This window comes from Haliaeetus leucocephalus, unplaced genomic scaffold, assembly GCF_000737465.1.
Source record: "Haliaeetus leucocephalus isolate CR32 unplaced genomic scaffold, Haliaeetus_leucocephalus-4.0 Scaffold484, whole genome shotgun sequence".
Taxonomy (NCBI): domain Eukaryota; kingdom Metazoa; phylum Chordata; class Aves; order Accipitriformes; family Accipitridae; genus Haliaeetus; species Haliaeetus leucocephalus.
The window spans coordinates 5,698,739-5,726,251 of NW_010972920.1; the positions used below are offsets into that span (position 1 = coordinate 5,698,739).

A 27,513-nucleotide genomic window follows, 5' to 3' on the forward strand; every position below is an offset into this window, starting at 1 on the left:
TTCCTGCATGCTGTTTTTTTGTTGGTACTAATTTAGTGCAAGTACATGTATGCTGACAGCCAGTGTGCTAACTGTCTGAGAAATGAGTCAGAATTTGGGGGAGTTTAGGATTAAGTTCTTTGATGTGGAATAGGCTTCATCTAGCTTCTTTCTGTCTTTCTGGATTTTATTTTTTTTTTGATTGCCAGTAATTTTGAAACATGACTGTGTACGTACTTGACCTGATCTAGAGAAACATAATTCTAATAGATGCTGTTCACCCTGGTGAATGGAGCAGTGGTTGGGGGCACAAGAGATCCGAATTTCATTCCCAGCTGTGTCCCAAGTTTACTGAGTAATCAGTGGAAGGTGTTTTCTCTGGTGTGTGCCTTTGTTTTCCTATCTCATGATTCAGGGAGTAAAACAGTATTTGATAGCTGGTCATCTTTATGAGGAAAACAATGGAGTTTGCATGCTGTCTTTAATCTTTAAATGGTGATAAAAATATCTGTTATTTCTTTGCCATATATAAAGAGCTGTTTTTAAATAGCAAAATCAATTGAAAAGACATTTACCCGTAAAAAAAATTATATTGTTATATTAAATTTCTGTGCCAGGTGCGTTTTCTACAGATATGTTTTTACGGTGCGTTGTTTTTTTTTTCAGGCCCTGCTTGACACTCAGAATCTTTTGAGAGCTCAGATTACAAATTTTACTTTCAACCTGGGATTTTCAGGGAAATTTTATCACACAGGTAAGAATGAAATACTAAAATCACTTTCATTTTGATGGTGTTTTTTGTAGTATGAGGAAAGTAGGAATGATGGAGACTAAGGGTCTGAGTAGAGAGAATAGTTTCGTTCATAGTAGGATGACTAGAAAAATCAAATTGTTCTTTCTTCCAGGTTGCTTTGGGACGTACATTTGTGTGATTGACCAAATCAAATTTTTCTCTTAAAGTTATTACACTGGATTAACCTTTTGTTAGTGCTGTAGTCTGTCTGGATATAACCATGTAGGTGGAGTCTTTGCAACAACATTTTTATTTAAAAAAAAGGGGGGGGGGATGTGCATAATGGTCCCGTAAGTAGAGTAATGATGTGGAAGTAGGAGAGCCAGGCTGTAGTTTCTAAGAGAAAGACTAAGCCCTTCAGGAAAGTGTACTGTCATACTATTAAGTATCCTGAATAAGAGGAATGTTCCTCCTCCTCCTGCAAACTGGGACATGTAGAAATGGCAGTCACAGGGCCAGGGGGAGACCTTGCAAGCAGCAGTCCGAGCTTGGGGTTACAGCTTTCTGTAGGGGTTATATGTGTTACATATGTGTCGTTGGATAACAGTAAAATCAGTCCTGAGGGTGGAATAAACACCTTACTGTTAAATAAACCTTACTGTTAATAAACTCTTACTGTTGCTTTATAATTTCATTCAATTTGAGCTAGCTCAGATGCTCACTATAGAAACTCTCCCAGGAAATGGGGAGAGGGAGGCACGTAGAATAGGTGAACTGGATTTTTCTCTGCATCCACTTCCTGAGCACACAGAATTTAGGTGGTAATTTTAGGTGGACTGGAACATCTCGGAATGAGGCATCTGTAATTCTAGTAAGCTGCAGTGCCTGCATTAGGTGCCAATGTAGAACAGATTGAATTCCTCCTCCCCTTTTATTAAAATTCAGTTCCTTTCAACCTGTTGTTGAGTGGTAAATTCCACTGATCAAATGCAATTTTCTATTGCCTTCACTGAGGGATCTGTTGAGCTACCACAGTTTATCCTTTTGGATAGTTTAATCTCTACTGTAGAATATAGCAATGTATATTACCCATTAAAATAATATTATACTTAAACCACCATAGAAAGAGGGAGAAATAAAAGAAAAGGTATTAAATAGGATGTGATATAGAAGAAAAGCTGCTCTCTACAGTCAAACAGAAAGAAAAAAACACGCATGCAAAATAGGACAACATCAGGGCCTGGAGGAGAGAGACAAAAGACAACAAAAGATAATGTCACAGATGAAGTATATTAATATGAAAAGAGGGAAGTGAAGCGACATGTTAGCTAAGACTAGGAACCAAAACCAGATTTATTGAAAACCAAAGAAAGATATACAGAGCTTGAATATGCTTGACTGCTGTGCATGTTACATAGCAGAGGGCTGAGCGTAACTCTTCTTGTGCTCAGTTGTACACTTTGTTCAGTATTATTTGTCATATTAAGAGAAGAGGCAGGGAAAGAAGTTTGTTATTTAGAGCTGAACAGCTGGAGAAGAAAGCAGCTGGAGCTGCGCAGTTCCTCCGCAGGTCTCTTGGGCTCAGCAGACTTCAGCTAGACTTGGTAAATGTCCAGGTTTCACCCCTGCAACCCAGGTGTCACCTGCAGAATTCAGAGAGACTAGAGATGCCTTAACTTTTTCACATTCAGGACATCACTTGCTCCATCCATTCCCATCCCTTCCTTCCCTTTCTTTTTGCCTAAAATGGCCCTGCAACACAGTCCTGACTGTCAAGTTTGTCACCAGTGTCTCAGAAGGCAGAGGCACTTTCCCAACCACTTCTTTTACCTCAGTTGATAGTTCAGATGCTTTGGAGGGAACACGCACATGGGTTTCCTGGTTTTGGCTGAGTAGGATTTGGCAAAGGTATTGCATGTTTGTAGCACAAACTGACCCAGCTACTGGCTGTAAAATGAATGACTTGAGCCTGTCTCTGTTACAGCCCATCCCTTGCTGTGGCTTTCTTCCTTTCTTGATATGGTTTCTTTGCCCTGATCTGGCTATCATATGGCCTTTAGGCACTCCTGTCACTTTCTTTGATAGCATGCGAACATCACACAGGGCCCCACGGACTCGCATGGAGTCCGGAAATCTAAATGGTCCTACAAATATTGACACATCATTACGTATGTCTGCCCGCATTTTTCATTCACTGCCGTAGTTCCCTCAGAGGTAATGAGGAATAAAATCACAACAGCGAAGGTATGTCAGACAAAGTTTACTGAGAGAAAGAGGAAAAAGCAAAAGGCATATAGGGTTAGTGAGAGTATGGCCATACGGATGCAGAAGGCATCAGAGCTGAACATTTGGCTAAAAGACTGAAAAAGGAGAACAGATTTTCCAAAATGCTGAGGGGGAGAAAGGATTTGTCAAGTTGTGTTGATTGTTGGCGGGAGTAGGAGCCATCAGTAAAGCAGGAAGCAGGCACACTGCGAAGGTGCGTTAAGCTATAGGTTGTCAAAGTTTGGCTCATAGAGTCCTTATATGGCAGCCCATTAAGGGGTTATTCAAATTTGGCTGCCTTTGACAGGACTTTGTCATTAAAAGTGCACTGGGACTAGGATAAATGTCTGGGCTTGGGGATGGAAGGGGTATCCTGATCTGCCAGCTAATTAGACCCTGACACTTCCCATCCCTGAGGTGCTGTCAGATACCCAGGCCGAATCTCTGCGAGTGGGTTATACAGAGCCGAGGCACGGGCCCAAGCACCGAGAGCGGGTTGTCATTGCCCTTGGATTACCAAATGGCCTCTGGAGTGCTCGGGGTCCCGGCCAGCCCCCACTGCCTGCACCCGGGGGAGCAGAGGCAGGGGCCCGTCCCAGTGGGTAGCTGGGGTGCAGCTGCTTCTCTCGCAGGCTGGGAGGAGTTATGAGTGTCGAAGCGGCCAGCCGGTCTCAGGGTTGGAGGACAGGCCCCACCACTGGCTTATTTACTGCTGGAACTGCAGCACGAGAAGCGTGAGAGAACGGCAAGGCCGTACGCTGCTGCCTGAGTGATTCCTCTTCATCAGCGCTGCAATTCAAAATGGCTGCAGGGCCTGTTCCACGCACCGCAGCCTTAGGAACAGGCAGGAGAGCATCTGAAAAGACAGGCCTGGGGTCTGAGAAATATCTCGGTGAGCTGCAGCCACTCTTTAAATCTCTTAAAAAAAAAATATGCAGATTTCTAGGAAATCCTGAATAGGCCATGATCAGAAAGGTAAGAATTAGCGGGGAAGAGAAAATAATTGTATTACACATAATATTTTGAAAAGGCTGCTGGAAAAAATACTTCCACGTATCATAGGTAACGAAAGGAAAAGAAGTTTGATTGGGGAGTGAATTTAGTTTGGATAAGGAATACTAGAAAAGAGTTGTCAACGTTTTCATTTATACTCTGTATTAAACAATCTTGTGTACATTTTATTTGATTCCGTCCCTTCAGCTACTGATGTTACTGATATAGCACATGCATGTGAGGACAGTGTTGTACCATGCATTCAAGATGCCATGAAAATGGAGCTTTTGGTCTTTTACTTGACTATAATGACTTCAGGAAAAGTAATGTGTACTTGGAAACATTTAAAGTCCTCAGTACTTTAAATGGCCACATTTTATTATGCTGATTTCTTTCTTATATTTTCAAACATTTGTAAGAATATAATAAAAGTAGAGACTTTACTTCAGAGATTTTTTTTTTTTTTTTTTTTTTCAGGCACTGAGGAGGAAGATGAAGGTGATGACCTGCTGTTGAGATCTGTGGATGAGTTTTGGTGGTTTCCCCATATGTGGAGTCACATGCAACCTCATCTCTTCCACAATGAGTCATCACTGGTGGAGCAGATGATCCTCAACAAAAAGTTTGCCTTAGTGAGTTATATTTTTGCATTTTATATTGGATTTAGGTATTCAGAAACCATTATTCCTATTTTGTTGGAAAATCAATTGTTGTAGAATTTTTTTTTAATCTCAATGAATTGAAAAAAAAAAGAAAGTTTTGATAAAGGGCTTTTTGCAATCAGTCTACTTTGTGCTATGAAAATCCTGTTTCTCTACAGTTTGGATTTCCTTCTCAATTGAAGTTTGATCTTTTTGTATTACTTTATGAAAAAATTTGAATGGAAGAATTCTTTCAGAATGAAGAATTAATTATGTTCCCATCTTGGAAAGTCAATATAGATAAAAATTCTTCTATTTCAATATTTTCCTAAATAAAATTTTGTCCAAATAACCCATTGTTTAAATTAGAAAAAATCCAGTTTTCTGAAAGAATAAATACTCCATCAAAAAGTGTCAAATGACTTTATGAAAACACTGCATGTTAGGATTAATGAAGTGTGCCACATTTTCAAAGATGCTTTTCAGCAGTGATACCTAATCACATCTTATATATTCCATTTGGATCAACTTTATAAAAAATTATTTTGAAAAGCATTGCCTTTACTAATTATTTAATCACAGCAAAGCTCTGAAAAACAAATATTTCACTGAGAATATAAGAAAAAATTAAAACCAGATCTTTAGGTCTGACGATACTAGAGAAACAGACTTACCTTTTCTCTACAGTCAATTTCATACAATAAAACCAAACCAAACTGCCATATATAATACATATTATTTGTCTGAAGAAATGGTCCAATGTAAAGACATAAAGAAGTGTGATATCAGAATATCTCAGCAAACATAACTTGTTTGCTGAAATACATCCCCTCTTCCCAACAGCCTAATTTTACTTCTCCCTTTTCAAAATACAGTGGTTGCTCCTTAGCTGGCAGGTGATGACTTTGTTCCTTGAAAGAGCAGGGGGATTTGAAATACCAGAACAAAAAAGAGTGCACTATGGTCATGTGTCAGTGAGTATAGGACGGAGATGTAGACCTAGAATATCGAGCAATTAAAATTTGTATTTGAAAACTTTGCTTTTAAGTAAGGTATATGCTTTCTTTCAACCAAAGATTTTACCAAGTTTACTGTAAACTGCGGTTGTACTGAGAATAGGCCAGCTCAATTTTACTGTTTACTTTAAAGAAAGCATTTTAGTAGAAGTTAGAACCATGAGAATTTAAAAATCCTGTGTGCAAAATTCCCTTTTTTCTATGATTCTGTGTACTGTTGCAAGTTCCACTGGAAATTAAGTTAGTTCTTGTAGTTCTGGTGTGACCTAAGACATCCTCTGGGATTAGCCTACAGTATGTAACCATTAAAGTACATTATTAGAAGAATTCATGTTCAACCTTGTTTTAGGTAACTTCCTCAATTTCTATTTTCTTCACTACTTTCAATGCTTTTAATACTTACAGACACCTTATATTACATGTTTCTCATGTCTGAAGCTATGTCTAGATATATAAACGTGGAGCTACTCATTATGTTTCACTTGCGTAAACCATTTAAAATAGTAACAAAGGTAAGTATCCTGCTTTTTTGAAAGAGGCTGAAATTGCTGGTGCCTCATGCATTATCAAACTGAACGTGTATACTGTGTGTTAAATGCTCATCGTGGGAATTACAGTCACTAAGAAATAATGGAGACACTGACACATTGAAGATGATAGGCTCATAATTAGAATGAAAGATGTTAATTACATATTTATTACTGCATATTGTAAAACTTGAGGGAAAAACCCTTAAAAATCAGACATTTGTTTATAGCTGAATGAAGGAGATAAAATGGGACACTAAAGAATGCAATTTCTTAAATGTTCTGTAAAGATTTTTCTTTCTGATGTTTATGCATGCTTAAGGGAAGTAGAAAAGATAAAAGGAAGAGGAATTGAAATATCTGTGAAGGAATTAAATAGTGTAAAGCTGTGTAACTGATGGTGTATCCATTCTTTACCTCCCCATGCAGTAAAACCAATAGGCCAGATCTTACTCATTCCTACTTTGGCAGATTACACATAGTGCGCCCCAGCTGTAGACCAGCAGATGATGCACTCCCTGGGTGCAGCGGGGTTGCTGATGGGGTGTTTGCATCTTACCCAGGAGCGGTACAGCCTTACAAGAATTCCAAAAGCTGCACCAGCCTCAGGATGGTAAAATCTTATGCCCCATTATGTGTGCCACAAGTTGCTAAAGGGAAATACTAATTTCACTAGTTTTTTTTAATATAGAAAAATTAGGGTTCTCAACTATGGTTAAACCATACCTGTCTGTTACACACGCCATTACACTAGGTTCCAAGTAGTCCTTTAATGAGGAAAAAATAGCTTTCTTCCCTTACAGGCTTCATATCTTTAAAGTCTTATTTCTCATGTTCTTCCAGAGCAGAAGCAAATGCTGCTTTTTGTGAGTTTGCTTTGTTTTGAGCTGTTAGTAAAGTTAAATTATAACAGATACATCTAATATTGAATCCTGATTATTTAAGCTTTTTAAGTCCAGTACGTTAGCTTTTCTGCAGTAATCCAGTCCTCCTCCAGAAAAGATGGTTTTACTAAGGTATGCACCCATTTTTCGTTGAGATAAGACTTAGAGAGTTTTTCATGTTCCTTAGTAACTAGTTTATTCAAAGGAAGAGACCCAAGTATCAACCAACTCTTGCCTTTGCACACAAAGTATGCTTAGAAAGTATGGTGAAGATGACCATACAAATACAAACAATATAAAAAAGCTCTTAAACAGAATTCAAAGGCTGTGCAAAGGCATTTTTCCTAAGTCATTGCAACACAACATCTTATAGACAGTGTATTCTGCTAATCAGACTATCAAAGAAATATCTGCTATATACTGTTCCTTTGAAAAGTAACCTGAAAGAAAGCAGAAAAGGTGTCAAAATTCATTAGAGTATGTTGGAAACCAGAAACTGGAAAGAAAATATATTGAATGTCAAGAGAAGGTAATACCAGCAAGGTCAGTATGTAAACAAGATAAATGACAGGAGTCTGCAAAAATAGAAGATGTACTACAAAAGGGGTTAGTCTACAACATCTGCCTATTATCCTCAGATTTTTACTAGTGGTTATCTTTTCTCCATTTTCAAAATGACACTAAAATGGTTAAGCTGGTTTTTGAATATGGTTTTATGTTTCGAGTAGACTAGAGGGGAAATGCAGTGACTCTGTGAAATTCAGCTAACAATCCAAGTAATTGTGTAGGGACATGTAGTGGAAATCACACTTCAGTTATTGTAACTGCCAAATGCTACCTGTTGTGTTGAATACATGCCAGTAATTTTCTCTGAATTCTTAGTTTGTGAGCAAATTCCTTGCAAGAACTTGAAGGAGTGCAACTTTCTGTTTAACGTAGATTGAAGAAATCAACGTAAAATACATCTATATCACTCTTCCCTACATACTCATAAAAATATTTATTAAAAAGGCTTTTGTATTAGAATCCTGTGTTTCATCTTTGCCATGCTGCCTTCCGTCTCCCTTACATATTAGCATATTTTGGTATCAGTATTATTTGCATTTCAGACCTGTTCTTGATCTCTCACAAACAAAGGATTTGAGAAATGCCAAAACATCAAGTTTTTTAAATTTTTGAAAGCAGTCATTTTTCTGTTATGTTTTAGGAACATGGTATTCCAACTGATTTGGGCTATGCAGTGGCTCCACACCATTCTGGAGTCTATCCTGTACATGTTCAACTTTATGATGCCTGGAAAAAGGTCTGGAATATCAGAGTTACCAGCACGGAAGAATACCCACATTTGAAACCTGCAAGGTATAGACGAGGCTTCATCCACAAAAATATCATGGTGAGTTGTATTTATGATGTTCATATTACAACCACGCTACCATTTTACAAACAATTTATTTTTAAGTGGAAAAGCACGGTATCCTGAAAGTTCACATTGTGAGAAGCACATATTGCTATGCATAAGTAGCAAGATATATTTGACAGTATCTTGTTAATTAAAATCAGTCTGTTGCTGATGATGTTACTGCTGATGAAGGTGGCCTCCAGGCACCCTGCTGTTAACAGTTAACAGGCTGTTAACTGTTCTAGCCCTACTGTTAGTACTGGTTCAGAGATCTCAAGGAAAAAGTCAACTTTGCATCTTTTAACAGAATATTACGGGTTAGATTTCTAGCAGGTTTTAAATTTGCATAGTACTATTAACTGCAAAAGAGTTTTGCTAGTTTATGCCATCTGAGAATCTGGATCTCGGTGCACAAATATTTTTTTCTCCCATTTGAACGGTGCACAGTTGCCCTCATTTTGCTTCCTGCCATACAGAGATGTGAACTGTGCTTTGTGCTGTGGCTTAACCCCACGGCTAAGCTTTGGGCCCAGGCAATCAGTCTGGATACAGGGCAAACACTCAGAAGGCTGGAGGGAAGGAAGACACACACATACCACACCCCCCTCCAGGCTATGAAACTGCTCTGTTGAGGCAGCCACAAGTCAAATCACACAATTTTTCTGTATTACATAATTCACAGCATTTTTCACTGGCAGCAGTGTTTGCCAAAAGGGGTTATACAAAACTGACATGGAAGACGTTATGCTAATTCTGTCTGGTCACTGGGGCGTAGGCTCTTTCTGATTCACATATTGTCATTATTATCTGAGAAGTGTTTCAAAACTACTTTTCAAAATACTTGATGGTATATTCTCGAGTAACTTTCTTTTGGAGCATGTAGGAGAGTGGTGAATGGGAAAGATCCTAGTGTGTGTACTGGGTTGTACTTCTGGCTGCAACAAGCAGTTTTGGAGGGTCAAGTGCCTTAATGCAAGACTGCCACTTTGTTTATAACAGAATTCTGGTGGTGTCCTAGAGTTACCATGGATACCACTTTTCTAAGCAAAATAATAATATTTAAAAGTTTTGATCTATTTTTGGATAAAGCAAACTAAAACCATCTCCAGACATCCAGGAAAAAAATTGACACCATACAGATTTGAGCTACAGTTTGTTCTTCTCAAAGCAATAGCTGCATGTAAAATAATGGGTTTGTGGATATGCTTAGGGGCCATGAAGCATTTGAGGAAGATTGATTGACTCTCAGAATCTCCAAAAATCTCTTTCATAAATTTTTGTAAAAACATGTCATTTGAAGAGACATAATGAGATTTAATACAAGGACACTGGGGCCAAGAATGTATTTCCAAGAACAGTCGTATAAAACCACCTGTTTTGGGAGTCTCAAGCTTTCAGTTCTCCAGGGCAGATGCATTAATATTTTACATCTGCAGGCTTATAGTGATGAATACATTCAGTAATAAAATCGTTGTATAAGATTTGCCAGAGCATTTCGCATCCAGTACAGCTTTATTCCCTGCCTCTGTGAAGAATTGTTCTCATATTTCATCAGTGAAATCCAAAGGTTTTTAAAAAGCATATGCAAGTTTATAGCAAATGTACAAATTCCATACATTTTCTGACAACACAGAATTTACGATCTGTGGTCACAGTATCCTGTACATTACAAAAAAGATGTTGAGAAATGAAACTACAAGAAATAAAGAGTATCTACTAAACCACAGTCTATGTCAAGTAAGGGATGTATGCTTTAAAAGTTTAAGCTATCATACAATAAATGTTCTAAATTGGACTAAAATGTCTGAGAACAATCCCAGTTTAAGAATTATACATGAACATCAATCTCAGCTGTTGATTTTCCATAAAAAATAGACATAATTGAAATACTCTCCAGTAAATTACTTTCTAAAGTTGATAGAAAATATTTTGAAGTTCTGCTGGAAAACTAACTGCATTTATTAGTTCTTCCTGTTCAAAAGACTTGCTCTTTGTATATTTTTAAATACTTTTGTTTATGCTACTCTTTATTGCAACTGGTCTTACAAAACTAGTACAGTTGAATGAGAACCAAATCTTTCTTATAATGTGAGTATTATCAGCAAAAGTCATCATGTGTCAGTGTAGAATTATTATTGGTGGTGATGCCTAAGCCAAAAAAAAAAAAAAAAAAAGACTTTCAAATTCAAGTTTAAATTTACAACAAAGCCATTGTTCAAATAAAAAGTGGAACTGATTAATACAATATAAACTGACAGTATTTCAGATTATATTTCAAATTATTTTAAAATTTTAGAAATCTTTGATGGCCAGGCTTCAAATACTTGGTTTTAGGATCAGGTGTTACGGACAAAATTAGTTTGAGGAGGTTGCTGAATTGTAACTCACTGATTGAGATCAATCTCCAGTTTCATACCAAATGTGATGAATTTCTGGATGTTATGCTTTCACTTGATGATAAAAATGTTGTTTCTTTCAGTAAACACTATTTATTGATCTGCCAGTGTATTAATTCAACTAGATCATTATTGACTTCTGGCAAAGTTACCACAAAGGAACATTATCAGTTATGTGTTACTTATCTGGCATTTATTATCTCATTAAAAGTATAAACATCTTTGTTTTGTGAATTTCTCTTGATTTTTTTTTATTTTTTTTAATAAAAAATTCAGGTGCTTCCTAGGCAAACTTGTGGCTTATTCACCCACACAATTTTCTATAAAGAGTATCCTGGAGGCCCAAAGGAACTAGACAAAAGTATTCAAGGAGGAGAGTTGTTCTTCACAGTAGTTCTCAATCCAGTAAGTACAGTGTAATTTTGAAATGTTTTTTAAAAAATTAGTTAAAGGAGAAGTTACTGAATGCTTCAAGGCTAATCAGCTGGGTCTCCCAAGTAGTAATGATTAGTCACAGTGAGCTTTTCTGCTTTTTCAGTTCATTTAAGATCTAATAATATGTATGTTCTGTTAGTTGTGCAAAGATACCTACTCTTTTTGACAACTGTTTTGTTAGTAATGCAGTAGTAGCAACCTTTCTTGTTGTTCTTTACTTTTGCATGAAATAAGAACCCTGAGATTTCTTTTTTTTTAAAGAATTCCAATGTTAAGAACTGATACTACTATGATACAAGTACCTCAGGTGAAGTCCATTTTCCTGCTCTGCCAAATTCATAATCAGAAATGTTGTGAAAGCTCATTGCTTTGAGAAAGTTGCAAGCAAGAAGTGCTTGCGCTTAAATCTGGGTTGAGAATTTTCAGTTGCTGATTCATGATAGCTTCAAAGAAAAGATCCAAGTAAATGAACCACTTAGTTAATACATCTGCTTAACCTTTCATTTATCTTTAATGGAAGAATGAACAGCAAACGAGGCTATGAAACTATGGAATACTGACAGAAGAGAACAGTATAGTACTTCAAAATGGCATAGGATTAGGTCAATTGCATCAAAACTGACCTTTTAGACAAGCTTTTAGGTGAGTGTTTCATCTGAAGTCCAAATGAAACTTAGAAATAAAATTTACCTGTTTTATACAAATGGAATCACTAGGACTCATTTTTTCAGAACACCAAAGGGAACAGAACATATTTCCACTCAAATCCTTTGGAATAATAGCCTAGGTATATTTGTGCCCTTTTTTAATCTTCCACAGTTTAATAAAAGTCCAAAGGAAAAAAGCTTCTGTCAGCTACTTCAGAGATTTATATGCAGGTCTATTTTTCAAGCCTCAAATTCTTTCAGGCTATAGTTTTGGTTCTTTGAGAGCAGTTACTGTGTTTGTTCTCCTTTTTCATGTTCACATAGCAGAATTAGGAAATAAAAACTTCACTTCCTCAGCACACATGTGGTCTCCCTTCTAGAGGATGGCAGTAGTCCCAGCCCCAACTTTGATGATACGTATAATTTCAGGCACAGCATGTTAACAGAGGTGAAACCTGGAAAATTCCTTGGATGGAGGGTATTGATACCAGAACAATGCTTTGGCAATATATGGATTTTAACTTAGAGTTACTAGCTTAACAAATGAGACTTAGAGGAAGACATATAGTGACAACATTTTGAGTCAGGACAAACCGTATTCCATATTGAAACACAGCCACAACTTAGCCAAATACTATTTTACTTTCTTAGAACAGTAGGGAAACAGCAAAATTTAGTATGGTTGTTCAAGGCATAAGCCTTTCAAATTAAAAGAATGAAGAGAATGGAGGGCAAGACAAGATAAGCAGTGAAACAATCATGATTATTGGTATTAATCATAGAAGTTTGATCATGTCTGCCTAACATCCTTGAGTGTGAGTACAGTAATGTCTTTTTATATATTACAATTACATTTTCAATTTATGCATTGCAATGTAGACTGTGTGATCACCTAGTTCTGAGAAATATGATATCCCCAATACAGTACAGGCTAAAAGAATAGAAGTTAAATGCACTGTTTTCTAAATACAACTTTATATTAATATCAGACCAAAATTTGCCCAAGATAAATTGTTGTAATCCTTTTAAGGCGTGCCTTTGAAAAGGTGATGCGTCTGGTTTTAAATATCTACTTATAAACAGTTTCTAAAGTTCTAAGTGTTCGCCTGGCATGTAATCAATTTAAAGATTAGGGTTTACATCTTTGTGGTTTTTCAGTATGACATGTATTTATACCATAATTTGCAAGTCAGAGTTGGGCAAAGATAAGGCATTAAAATTAAAACTAAGTAGCTTTAAGAATTTGCCTAATTATGAAATGGCATTTTGTTAGAAGCAGCATTTTGGATTTCATAAGCTTTCCTGTGTTTTCATTAAAATTGCTGGGATTTCTTAATGTGAAACATCCAGCTTTTTAGAGGATGCAAAAATGCTGTTATGAGACATTTTCTAAATGTTATTTTTCACTGATGTAGAACTACAAAGAAGCAGCATTACCTAGGAATTATTACAGTGTCAGCTAAATAATATTCTCAACAATGAGTACATAAATTTTTAATTTCAAAAAATGGAAAATGTGGGTGTAAATGAAATGTAAATCTTAACAAAGGCCTTCATTACATTTCCTGTTTTTTTGGATAACTGATCTTAAGTGAATATAGTTTCTGAGGTGTAAGTTACTAGGCTGAGGCTTTAGAAACTGAGTAGCCTACACTGAAATAAATGCCCCAAGAATAAAGCCCAAAATTTCTTTGTGGTTTGGCTGTGTGATCATAGCTATTCACAAGAGAGGCTCTGCTTCCTTATAGTGTGCTAGATAAACCACAATCTGCAGAATAAACCACACAAAACCCACAGGACCATATGTGCATCTGTAAGCTTTTGACTTGAGAACCAGCATTATTGCCCTGTTCCCAGGGCATTGTACAGTCAGAAGTCTTGCAGGTAAGAAAAGTATTGGGAAATCCTGCTCTACAAATGATCTCTGCTAGTTATATTTTATATAGGAACTAAGAGTTGGTTTGTTGGAGTCGCTAATCTTGTGGTTGGCAAGCTGTGGTATGCATTTATATCCCCACACTGCTGGTTCGATCACGATAGGATGGCGGCTGTAAAGTGATCTTGACAGCTCTGCCTGTTATGTTCATAAGGCATCTAGAATGCTGAAGTACCACCGAGCTGAAAAAGAGCCTAAGTAGTAATATAACACGCTATCTACTCTTCCAGTAATATTTTGTATGTCTGTCTTCTGTTAAAGATCTTGCTGACTTCAGTGGCCCTTAGGCAAGATTGCACTATATCAGGATCTTGCACAAAATGTTTTACAGCGGAAAGAAAAAGAAAAAGAAAAAGGAGAAAAAAGAAAGAAGGAAAAAAAAGAAGCCTTCAGAAACCCTGTATTATTAGTGTACTGGCATTATTTTCCCCACATTATCGGTTGAGTAATTGACTTAGATGGAGCTTGTGTGACTTGCACTAATTTAGCCAGGGAATTCTGTAGCAAAGCCACAAGGAAAACAGGCGTTGTAGAAGTCTTTAGTGACGAGTATCTTATCCGGTCAGACAGCTCTCTGTTCTGTTATTTCGCATTGTTACTATTTTTCCTAGCACTGTACTGACTTGAAAACATTTTAGCAAGTATTTTTCCGGATAAACTTGTTAGAATCTTCAGTGACTTCAGATTCATCTACCTCTGTCTTCAATATTCAGTGAAGTTCTTGGATTAATAAAACAAATTTCTGTTAAACATCTCTTGGAATGAAATTTTACTAGTGTCCTAAATATGTCTGGTAAATGATGAAGGAAGCGAGCAACTACATTTCAAGCTATATATAATGATGAGGTAGGTTTAGACACTGCCATCAAGTGTATCATTTCTTCTCAGGTTTGCCAGTAAATCTCTATCAATACTGACAAGAATCTATCAGTGCTTCTGAACCGCTCTGAAAATAGTTAGACCTAAGAACCAAGCCAAACTAAACATAGCTGAGCTGAGCACGCCTTTATAAAAACTATTTGATTATTTCTTTCTCTCTGCCCCTGTATATTTTCCTCATCTGCAACTAGGAACATGCATACATATTGCTTCTCTATGAAAATATGTCTGTACTAGTTACTGGTCTGTGCCACAGCCATTGTTTCTGTAAGTAGTTGATGTGGAACATATACAATAAAATAAGCGAAGTAAGAACTGAGACCAGAATAGTTCAAAAAGCACTGATATTATAAAGTTTTCAGAGACCTAATTTACAAATGAGCTTCTTTTAGTTTGCACATGTGTTGCAATAGATTTAAGTATAAAAACTTAACTGAGTAACTAAGGCTATCTATTGAAAAATTATTTGTTTGATATACAACAGTACTGTTCAGTCATTAACAGGAACATAACAAATCTGACTGTCTTGGTGAGTAGCTATACATGTTATGATAATACATATACGTAAAGGCTATACACCCTTCATCTTTCCAGGAAAAGTAAAAATTGTGACTCAAAGGATTCTGCGAAGGACAGCAGTGCATATTGCAGCATTTTCTCTAATGATGTACATGTTCTCCCATAAGAGCAACTATTAGAGATGAGGTATTAGAGCAGCTATTGTCAGATGAACACTTGAAATTCACTCACCTGTCCCACGGGGCTGATGGAGGCTACAGAGTAAGAGGCAAACATGTTGAACAGCTCTTGTTCTCCTTGCGGCTGCATAGCCAGCAGACTAAGTTGATGCAAGTGGTGTGTAGCTTACTCTGTGCTACACAGACAATAGGAAAATGAGTTCACTGTTCACTGTTCTATGAAATAACTTGCTTATAGTTAAGCCAATTTAAAAAGGCTGTATTGCGAGCAGCTTGTTATGTCCCAGTAACAGAAGAGAAAGGTTCTCATCTGTGAGTTTGTATATTTGGATTACATGGAATGGACACGAATCAATATTCTTAACATGTGGATCTGAACATTTTGCACAGCGAAGTCAGTGGAATTTTTCCCATTTCCTTCCCATTGTCATTGCCATTAGTAGGATAATATGTAGGTATATCCATGTTCCTTATTCTTTAAGGCATTGACATACTGTGGAAGGAATAGAGTGGAAAATAATGCAGAGTGTTGTATAATGAAGTTCTGGAAATCCATGCTACTCTGCAGACTCAGTCTTTTGGGCAAACCTGGAAGCAGTTGACTGAAGAGGACTACAAAGGACTGAGAAAAACTCCCAATTTGAAGAAAAATCAAAAATGATCAAAATTTATTATATTTGAAGAAAGATGACAAACAGAAGCAACTATGAAATTGCATGAAGAACCTAGACAATGAAATCCAGTTACCTGTCTTGAAACAGAAAACCAGAGGATAGCCAATTAAATGAGGATGAGAATTTAAAAGAGAATTGTATAGGAATCTTTCTCCAAGGTAGTGTTTATGACATCAAGAACTTATCAAGATTTGAAATACAGAATTAAGTTTCATTAGATATTCATGCCGGTAGTAGTTGGTAAGGTATGGATTCTATATAAACTTCCATGCTTTATGTAAACCTTGAAAGCAGGGAAGACTTTCATAGGGGATTTTTTTTCACACATCTCCCAGCTGTAGAGTATCCTGTACTTTCCTCATACGTATCTGATACTACCTGCTTCTGTAGACAGCATGCTGCACTAGATAAACAGGCAGGACAGACCTACTAGTTCTATTCATTTTTTAATAAGGAAAAGCTTACTCTTTTTCTAAGTGCAAAGTTTCAATAATGAAAATAAAATTCATGAAGCAGATCAACAAAATGAAATAGAGTATATCTCATGTGCTTCCTACCAGTTCTTTAGATTTTATTCCTAAAGGTTATTCCAATTTGTTAGTCTGTTTGGTTTAGTTTTCACATGATGATTTGGAAGGTATGTTTTGATTCTAAAATCCAAGTAATCTAATAAACCAAATTTTTCTTAATATAAGACTGCAGCTTGGATGAGAGGCATGGTCTAAAACGATATTGTACACTTCTTTTCTGGTAGCATCAGTAAAAGTTAAGGTGTCTCAGTCTGACTTTGTAGAAGGCGTACATAACCCCGTCCTAAAATACCCTTTGAACTATGGAAGATACAGATCGGGAGCTTTGCTGTTATACAAGATGAATGTTTAAGGGAAAACGGTTCATGAAAACCTTCTATACCTTTTCTGCCCCCAAGAAAAACAAACAGGATGGAATACAGTAATTGCATTACATGCACTTACATGCACTTCCTTACAAAGTACTATGTGTCTACAGATCTAAAGAAAAGGGAAAATGCCCTGTGGAGAGAAATTTGGTGAAAGCCTTCAAATGGTTGACAGCCCAACAATGAAACTAATGTGTAGCCAGCTGTGTGTTCTCCGTATGGTTACAGCAGTACTGATCAAGAGGGAAGACTGTTAATGGTTTAGGCCCTGTGTCTGATTGATCTTAAAATAATGTAATCTTTGTATGCATTCAGTTCTAAGTATTATTTTTCTCTAATTTTTACCTCTCCCAAGTTACAGTGAGTAGAGCTGTTATTAAGCTAATTGACTTGCAGCAAGGGAGAAATTATCTCCTTTAGCACTGAAAATGAGAGGATTTATATGAGCATCAGCAGAACCTACTGTATCTTAATGTGACCCTGAACAAGATGAATAGTCAGGCTTTGGGACTACAGAGAAAAATACAAAAACAAAGGCATTCAGGCTCAAGTCTTCCCTTTCTGTCTGTCCTGCTTTGCACAACCTCCTATTTAATCATACTGAGTGTGAGAAGCAGGAAAGATGACAAAAGTGTTGAGAAGCACACTGGTGTGGGGGGTTCATTGTAGGCATCCCACGGTAGCGCCATCGGGAGCACAGCCTGACCTCTCCGGTGGGCCGGTTCAATTCAGGAGGCTCGGCCCACTTCATGGGTGAGTGAGAGAGGCAACAGTTTGATCTCTTTCCTGTCCTCTCATGCCCATTTTAGGAAATCTTGGGAACTCCCACAATAGTTTGGGGAGTTGCCATGAATTGGGGCAGTGGAGGAAGTCAGTTTTGCCGAGCATTTTGGTTGACTGCAAAATACAAGTATTCCTTGCCTTTCTATCTGTTCTTCAAAACCCACTCATAAAAGCCAGACAGAGTCTGGTATTTTGTGGGTGGAATAGACAAAATATAAAAAATCCTAAATGAACAGGCAGGATTAGCTATCTCATTAGAGGTGATTCCTTGTAACAGTGTACAGTAAATGCATTGAAATTGTGGGCAATAAGAAAACTTTACCCTTCTATGATTCTTCAAAATTCTCAAATGGGAAGCCTTGTACAAGTGGTTTACAGCTATTAGTGAAGCTTGGACAGTACTGCCAATTGGGAAATTGAGACAAAGGGTAATGAGCAATTTACAGAGAAAGGCAAAAAAAGTTTGTGCAACAGCTGAAAATAAACTCAGGTTTCCTGACTGTCAGATTAATAATTCAGAACGACACCAAATACGTAATTTTGTTTGATCTTATAAATCTTCCTTGGCTCCATTATATTTATAGAGGAGGCACTGCTGTGTAAATCAAATTCAACTGGGTGGCTTGCTGTCTTTGCAAGTGGACAGATCATGGCAGCTGTGAAACCAGCAGGACAGCTTCAGAACAAAAAAGGGATTTGCAAGCTGGAATCTCTCTGTGGTGGAATTGAACACAGCTTTTCTGGTAGCATACAGGTCTAAAAGGAATATCTTTCAACTATTAAAAATACATATTCAAGCATAGACTGCAATCTAATTCATTATTCTATCACTTTGTTAGTCTAATGGAGCAAAACCAGCTGTTACTGAGTCTCTGAATACCTGAAACAAAACTGTTCTGAGTAACATGGAGACAATATCAGAACTGCAAACAGAGCATGCACAATGCCAAATTAATTGGAATATAGGCGTTCTGAGAGTTAGACATACTCTTGTGGCCTGTAAACATTTGTTCAGTAGCTAAAATAGCAGCAATATACTAAATTGGTAATGCATCTGCTTCTAGTGCCTAGAAGAGATCACATAATTAATTGTCAATCATAATTTAACTTCATTTTAAAGTGTTGTGCTTAACTTCATTGACTTGGGAGGCCTCGGTGCTGCCTTTTAATGTTGTTGCACAGATTGGAGGGTTACGCAGTGCCCACGACAAAAGTACCTTGATGACTGTCTTAACAGGATGAATTTATTCATGTTGAATTGCCTGCAATAGATTTATACATGGTAAAAAAAGGAAAGACATGCCCAGTCTGTAAGAAATGGTTATTACCAATTTTTTCTTACACCAGCTCATCTAGTTCCAGATTTAAAATAATAATAAATCTGTTTAACAACATCAGTGTTACTGCAAGTCTCAGTCGTCTCTCCACGTCCCTGATGCTTGACAAAGAGGGTACAGCTAACCTCTGAACAGGGAGTCTTCTCTCTGCTCTTGGGTTACAGTCCGATCTCAATGGCTTAGCGCAGTGGTCTCCAAAGTGGGGTACGTGCACTCCAGGAGGTGCGTAAGGTGATCCATTTGGGTGTAGGAAGAAAATATTAGAACTTCAGTATTAGAAGTGTGTAATTTATAAATAAATATACAGACACTGGGGATGCATGCTCAAAAAATTTTTACTGATAAGTGTGCGTGATCAAAAAAGTTTGGAGACTGCTGGCTTAGTGGACTACTGTTCTACAGGCTTTTTACTGTTCTAGAGGCTTTTGTACTTAGCTTGTTCCACTCTGCTGTAGACATTGCCACTTCTTTTCTTTCCTGCATTAGTACTGTAACTGAAACCAAATCAAAAAGTCCTCCTGATGCCATTAAGGAGGTATAAACAGAAAAGGAATGTGACGAAGAAGAATAGTGAGGTGTGAGCGCAACCAATTCATCTGCAAAATGTTTGCGTAAAATGGAGTTTGAATGTGAAGCAAGGTACATTTTGCTTATCAGGATATATGGGAGAGAGTGGGAATATTTGCAGGTTGCCCAGCACAAAGATATCCACTCTGCTGCTTTCCATTTTAGCAGCTAGTCTTGCTCACCATAAATAATTTCTGTCCCAATGTAGAGAAGCTTCATAATTCACCCTTCCAGAGCTTCACAGGGAGCTTGGTAAGAAAAAAAAAAAAAATCTTTCCCACTATTCTTGAATGGTTCTTGAATGGTTCTTCTCATCCCTGTCTTTTTAAAAAGAGACACCCCTTGACTCCAGGGGGAAGAAGCCAGGAATGCAAACGTGGCACAAGCCAGCAGCCATAAGAGGGGCTTCTCATGCTTGGGAATGAAGGGTGATGTCATTCCTTTGGGAGGCAGACACCTCTGTTTTTGTCAGGAAAATGACAACTGTTATCAAGACTGTAGAAGCTTAGGTAGCAGTGTCCTTGTGTATAATTTTAATAGATGCAGCATCCTAATAATGTTGATTATGTAGTGATCAATATTTTTTTAAATATCCAGCCTGCTAAAAATAACATCCATCGCTAGAAGCTGGGTAACTTGTTGCATTTTTTTCATTTTGTGTAAGTTGTTTGTCAAGCATCTATTGTTTTCTCTGTTCTTGATACATAAATTAGATCATGCTGGTTCATCTTTTCCTGATACATGTGATTTAATGGCAGCACCTCAATCTCGGTCTCAACTCTAATTTGTTGACCTAGAAGCTATTGCCTCTAATTGGGAAATGTTGTTGTAGTAAGGAAATACGCAGCACAGAATGAGCGTTCAAAAACATAAAAGCTGTTTCTCCTGAGTTCTTGTCCTCATTTCCCTACATCTCTGCAGTAGTAATCAGAATCTGAGATAAAATCAGGGCTTGGGAAGGAAAGCAAAACAGCAATAGCCCTCTGCCCTTTCATTCTGGGGAAAGAGTGCAGAAATGCTGAGGAGAAGCTGAAAGGAGCAGGTCATACAGCTGCATATAAGGCTCTGTGAGAAGGCAGAGTAAAGCACCTTTGCTACTCTGATCCAAAGATGGGTAGGAGCAAGAAAGGACCTGCTGCCCAGAGGCCAGATTTAGTCCTGAACGATCATTTTAAAAATTGTCTGCGTTCCATTTCGGTCCCCTCGTGGAGGACATTAAATCCTGTGGAGAGTGTGCATTGACATGCAACCAAGATGATAGTTTGTTTATGAGGAACAGCTAAAAAGGGTGATCCTTCTCGCACTGAGATAAAGAAAAAGCTGAGATGCCCTGAAAGAAATTATTTTAGAAGATGGCTGGCAATAATAAAATCAAATAAGGTCTTTTTTAACTGAAAGGGAGGCTAAAATGCTTGTTAGAGTAAATATAAATCTATTTACAGCCACTTCCCTTTTGAAGAAGGAAAAAAGAAATATATGAAGCTCTATTTATATTTTACAGCATTTCCCAGAGGTGCAAGATTATTGAACAAGCAGTGTTATTTACTAGATCTAGTCTTCTGAGATGCCCACAAAGGATTCCTTTTATATCTCCTGATCTGTTGTTTTAAGAGAATAAATCTTTTAATAGCATAGCATGCTAACTATTAGTTGGCACAGAAAGAATAATTGTTGTCATTAGTTAGAACTTGTTTGAATGAAACAGAATGTGATATGCTAGAGCAAAACAAAGCATCATAACTCAATATGGAAGGCAAAAAGTAATTATTATGTTTTGTCTTGGTCTGAAACTGCACACCTGCAAATGGAAGGGTAATGATACGAGTTTCCGTCCTTCTGCACAGCTTGGTGGGAAAGCAGGGAAGTGGGTAGCAACACACCATCCCCTGCAGCTGGGCCAGCGCCAAGGTGAAATCCCTCAAAATGGCACTTGGGTATCATTTCCTCCTTGTAGCCAGAGAAATCGGAGCATCAGCTTACGCATCTCTCCCAGCGCTGTGGCTGCGTAGCTGTTGTCAACAAACTCCCAGGAACGCCCCTGGAGTAGGAGAGAGCGGCTGGCAGGTTGGCATCACATACTGTAAGCCACCTCTCATAGGGATCCCTGTTGTGCAAAGGGGTCCAAGATCCGTCCTTCTCAGGGAAATGTAAATGTGGCCGTTGCAGCATCACACTCCTGTTAGTTACACAGGCTGCTAGCTTAGCCTGTAAAGACCTTTTGGAGCTGAAAGCAAGGAAAAGTAGTTCTCAGGTCAGGTCAGGTGAATTAGGCCCTTGATCAGCCATATTTTGTTGTTCTATGAAGCACCGGATTGTAGTTTGCTAATTTTACATAGGTAGTGATTTTACTAGGAATTTGCACAGTGTCGACAGGAGAGGAAAAACTTTTGCTCAGATTTTCCTGGAAGATAGTCTCAGGTGATCTGTAGTATTTTTGATGCCACATAGACGTAAAGAAGACCTTTTCTGCAATATGAAGTTGTATATTAGAGTATATATTTGGTTACACTAAGGAACAATTTGGTTACACTTCTTTACAAGATTTAGTCATTTATGTTTTAAATGAGCATTTGATCATCTTTCTTTTTGTTCTAAATAATTTACCATAAAGTACTTGACATAAAAAAGTACCTGTAAGATGGGAACTAAGGTCTCTGATATATTTTTTCCCTTCATTGATGGTTTCATAAGCTGGAAATTATTTATGATGATACGTCCAATCAATTTTTCAGCCTCCACTCCGACATTCTTAAAATTATAGTGATATTCCTTTCAGGGAAAGAATAATAGATATTTTCCCCGAACTAGCAATCTTTTCAAGTTCTCTTGGTTTTTCTTCCAGGGCAGTGCTGTAGTTGTTGGCAGGTGAGGAGTTGCCAGGAGGTGAACTGACATTATAAATGTCAGAGGTCAACACATGTGTAGGAAAGAAAGAGGCTGTCAAGAAAACAAGTTAACCTGTTTTATGGAAACCCTCTGATTGTATCTTTGTTGAGAACAACATAGTCATATGGCTGGTCTGTTCCTGCTTTGAGAACTGAAATCAAAAAGGAAACTTGAAAAGGTTATACATTTGGCAAAATGCTCATTATTGGTTGCCTAAAGGGGAGGGTTTGGTTTTTTTTTTTCCAGTCTCAGTCCTATCTGAAAAGAGAGTGTATCCCAATGACTTGGCGGTGTATATCTTCTAATTTTATTTGAGTCAGACAAACTGAAGCCCTCAGCTTACTTTATAAGCCAAGAGGTGTCACCAAATGACGCTATTAATAAAACACATTTTCTGTGTCCCTTCAGTGCAAGTAGTCTGTAGTGTTGCAGTTGGGTGTTCAAAAATAGATGTTCAGTAGTTTTGAACATTTTATATCAAAGGAAGCCAGTGTTTTAAATACTCTAAAACAAAAGAATACAGCTGTAGGTTCCAGCTTTTCATTCTTTTCTTTTTCCTTTTTTAAACTGAAGGCTGGAATTCCTTTATGAAAGACTGACTTCAGTTTCTGAACTAATTTCAGAATTATGGCCATGATAAGCCTTTTTCTTTTTAAAGTGGCTTACATCAAGTTTTACTTTAAATAGAAATCACCCATTCATGGCATTAGCAGATTTATTTATAAAGAGAGTCATGTTTCTAATTTTTTGATGGAAATTGGTCTGGAGAATTTATCTTGGGAGAGTTCTCCTGTTTTAAAAAAAAACACTTTCCAAAAAAAATCACTGCTAGAGAGGCAAGGGTTTGCAGATTTGAGTGTAAGAACAGACTGCTTCGTCAGTGAAAAACTACTTTGAAAATGGATAATTTTGCAAAACGGAGGTTTCAGTCTTCAGCCCTTCCTTAGTCCCCGAGAGACCATCCTTGCAGTCTGTGTGTTACTGCTCCACTCATCAGCATGGTTTATATGCATCCGAACATGCCCTTCCCATGAGAAACCTTCACAGCAAACACTGCTTCCATTGGGAGTGTGAGAGTGCAGCTGGAGCAAGGGATGTAGCAGGGGGGATTTATCTGAGTAGCAATTTCACAGTAGGGTGTTGGAAGAGCAAAATACAAGCAGCCTTACAACTGATGGGATATTGAGCTATTTTTGTTTTATTTGGGAGTATTTTATGCGCAATTATTTGAAAGTACTCAATCAGGTTTCAGATTTTGTTTGTTTCTGCGTGTGATTTGACTACCTGCCCAGTGCTTGCAGAATAGCTTTGTATAAGAGATGAGCTACTTATCCTATAAAACTTGCAGTTGGAGCAACAAGATTTAAATCACAGCAAGACAGGTCAGCTATCTTCTTGGTCTCTGACTTCTTTACTCTTTCACAAAAACAGAATTCACATTTTTAATATTGTATTTGTATTCCACTTGAAGTAAAACTGTGGGTAAAACTGGGTTAGTTTTGCTGTATTCTCCATTAAGTAAATTTACATAAAGATTATGTAAATATTGTACAACCCCAGGGCAGGATTGCATATCCTAGTTCACACAGAGTTCATAGTACCTATTCCACAATTTTCTTCGTTGCGTTGAGTTGACTTGAGAAGGAGGATGTAATTCAACGAAGAGCAAGGACAGTAACATGTATGCAAATGTGATCAAAGTCTTGCAGCTCTAAATAAGAGCAAAATGCAAATTAAATTTATATTATCTGTGGTTACACTGCCATCTAGTGATACAAAGAGTTAATGTCCGCTTTCTTTATTTTGTTTTCTAAGATTAGCATCTTCATGACCCATTTGTCTAATTATGGAAACGACCGCCTGGGGTTATACACCTTTGTGAATCTGGCCAACTTTGTTCATACCTGGACAAACCTGAAACTGCAAACTCTTCCTCCGGTTCAGCTGGCTCACAAGTATTTTGAGCTATTCCCTGAGCAAAAGGACCCTCTCTGGCAGGTAGGCAGGCCTGCTGATGAAGAGATCAGAAAAAAAATCATCTTGATGGTGGCTTTTGTGGAGTTCTTTGTTTCAGCTTCTTGTAGAGAAAAGCAGTAATATTTTTAGATTTACTAGTTGGTTCCATAAAACAGCTTACTGAAGGTTCAGTGTACATGATTGTTTTCCCTGTTGCTTAAAATCTCCATTGAAAGGTTGTGAAATTAATACATATTAAGATGTGTAATTAAAATTATCTTTAATTCATTTTATTTGTGACTTTACTTGCTTTTAGAAATGTGGCAAGTGCAGGAAAGGCATTATGTTATTTCTCTTCTCTTTTTGGAATTAACAGGAATGAAGCATTTGACAGAGACATGTAGATGCATATTTTAGCAATTGGCCATTAAAGAAATGAACTTTCCTCCAAGTGCGTGAGGAGAAGGGGGCATCCAAAAAGAGAAAAGAGCGTTAAGACCAAGGATACTTTAACGCTAAAACGGACTAGCCAAATAGAAATAGATTTAGATAGATTAGAAAGTGATTCACAAAGGGCTGAGAACTGCCCAAGCAAGAAGTTTACCAGCACTTAATACATTGATGTTATCAACGCTGCTGCTTGATTATCCCACTCTCGTAAGTGAGCAAATTGAAAAGAAATGTGAAGACCTGCTAAGGCTGAAGCCTGCACTGACCTTGCAGTTGACACATCTTCAGCCCATCACCCAGCACTAAGAGCACAGTCCCTCAAGAGAAACTAGTGCACCAAGCGGTGAATGTGTCATGTTCTTTTGCACATGCTTGGTGACCAATTCAGTGGAACGTCTGAGTGCTGTGGGTACATGTGTCCCAACAGTGATAATATGTAGCCCAAATATCATCCTGTTGAAGTGACTTGGTAGAAATATTATAAGGAGCAAACTTTACTAAATCAAACATAAAAATGTATTTAAGCTTGCATACTCAAATGTTTTCTAGCATTGGATACTGAATTGCCAACTTAGAAACTGAGTATGAAACTGCAAATTTGGACTTAATTATACATCTTGAAATTCATGCTGTTATTGAATAAAACATTGAAGGAGGGGAAAAATGTCAAGAACTTTGCATAATGTTAGGAGAGAATGAATTTTAAAAATGGAAATTAGCCTGTAGCCAAATGACTTGAAAAATTAGGATTACTTAGAAAAGACATAGGTAAGTTGCAGTGGCTACCATATACTGAATGTGGTGTCTTTTGTCTATAATGCATGTGAATCTGAATACAGTTATATTTTTTTAAGTCTAAAAGATTGGTAATTCCTTTCATCTCAGTGCAGTACTGCCAAACAACAATGTCAAAAACTGTTTGCAAGTAGCATTTCTAAAACAGATTTAAACTGTTTCAGCTGTAAAGCAGCAAATGAAAAAACAAGATTCAATATTATGTACTGATTTGAATTAGAGGATCAGAATATGTATTTATGAATGGAAAGCCTTAAATTGTAATTAATTTACACTTTTAGTTTAAAAAATACAGCATGTATAGGGTGGTAGCTGTTACAGTAATGTAAAAGAAAAAGTCAGTAATTAGATAACTCATTAGCAATTTCAAGTCTTCCTAACTTGTATGTAATTGATCAATTGATTTTGAATTATTCCCACATCTTAAGTATGTGGGATCAAATTTGTCTTTGGCATAATTCTGCTGAACATATTGACATTTCATAGGAGAAATTATCTTGTCTCAGGGTCTGTTAGACAGCTGGGGCAACTCTATATATGTAGAATGAAAACCATATTTCTTCAACATACTTGCCTCATCAAAAAAAAACCCAAACACTTAAGAGGTACAGTTTCTGCCCTGGTTACATTGCAAATACTTTTCTGAATCACTGAAATAGTTCTTTAATGCATAACATGGTTTTCTGTCATAAGGGGAAATAATAGTTTCTGGTAAGAATATCTGTACATTGGTGAAAAATTGGGAATTTATATAAACATAATTTGAGAACCTTATCAGGTGCGATTACCAATGAAATTCTTAGTTGTTCTTCTCTGTTTTAGAATCCCTGTGATGACAAACGGCACAGAGATATCTGGTCTAAAGAAAAAACCTGTGATCGATTACCAAAATTCTTGGTTGTAGGACCCCAAAAAACTGGTGAGATTTTATTGTATTTCAACAAGATAGGCTACGTGCAAGTTCAAATAATTATACCGATTAATCACTTTTTACTCAGACTGCTCTGTAGGGATCTTGATCATCTAACAGCATTTTTTTATTTTCAGATACCATCCAAATATAGTTTAATAATGTAAGTTAGAACAACAGACAGTACGCATATTGAAAATGCAGGGTTCAGGCATGTGTCAGATTTTTTTGGCTTTATGTCAAAATGAGTAACATTTTGATAAAGAGGTCAACAAGATAGACAAGATCTTGGCAAAGCAGAAGGAGGAAAGAACAGCTGTTTTTCAAATGGTGTAGATTCTTAACTGCAAGTTCTCATCTGTCCTGCGTCTTGTTTATAGAAACTTGTTATTTCATGGCATTTATTTCAAATCAAGAAGTTCCTAATGGACAGTTTAAAATGCAAGGTTGCAGTAGTTTATATCTTTACTTAATGGTTAATTTTCTCCTCTGTAATCAGAAAATTGCATATGTGCTTCCTTTTATCTTCACCAATCCCCAATAGCTACTGAGTGCAAGGTTTTTAATTTTTTTTGTGACAGTCTCATAAAAACCAATAATTATTTTTAAAACACAGTTATTAAAAGTGTGAAAAGCAGATTTCAGCATTGGCACTCCAGTTTCTGTGTTAACTATTTATATTTCTTTAACTGTCTTCAATTTAAAAGCCCAGAAAGTAAGATTCTTAGGTGACATAAATTGGCATTCCCTCACTGAAGCGAAATGGAATACAGCTGGCGTAGTTCATCTGTGGGTAGACACACACTCCACCCCCCCCCCAACTGTTGCT

The 27,513-nt window shown here is 37.2% G+C and overlaps 1 protein-coding gene across 1 annotated transcript in view; it reads left to right on the plus strand.

The window, feature by feature from the left end:
- The window catches only part of NDST3 (N-deacetylase/N-sulfotransferase (heparan glucosaminyl) 3), a 62,646-nt gene that overhangs the window by 22,905 nt on the left and 12,228 nt on the right, over positions 1-27,513 (plus strand). Inside the window, exons 2-7 of the mRNA XM_010575547.1 lie at positions 646-733; positions 4,448-4,602; positions 8,246-8,431; positions 11,110-11,238; positions 24,389-24,571; positions 26,597-26,693. Of these exons, the coding sequence (XP_010573849.1) occupies positions 646-733; positions 4,448-4,602; positions 8,246-8,431; positions 11,110-11,238; positions 24,389-24,571; positions 26,597-26,693 (838 nt within the window). The remainder of the gene's footprint in view (positions 1-645; positions 734-4,447; positions 4,603-8,245; positions 8,432-11,109; positions 11,239-24,388; positions 24,572-26,596; positions 26,694-27,513) is intronic.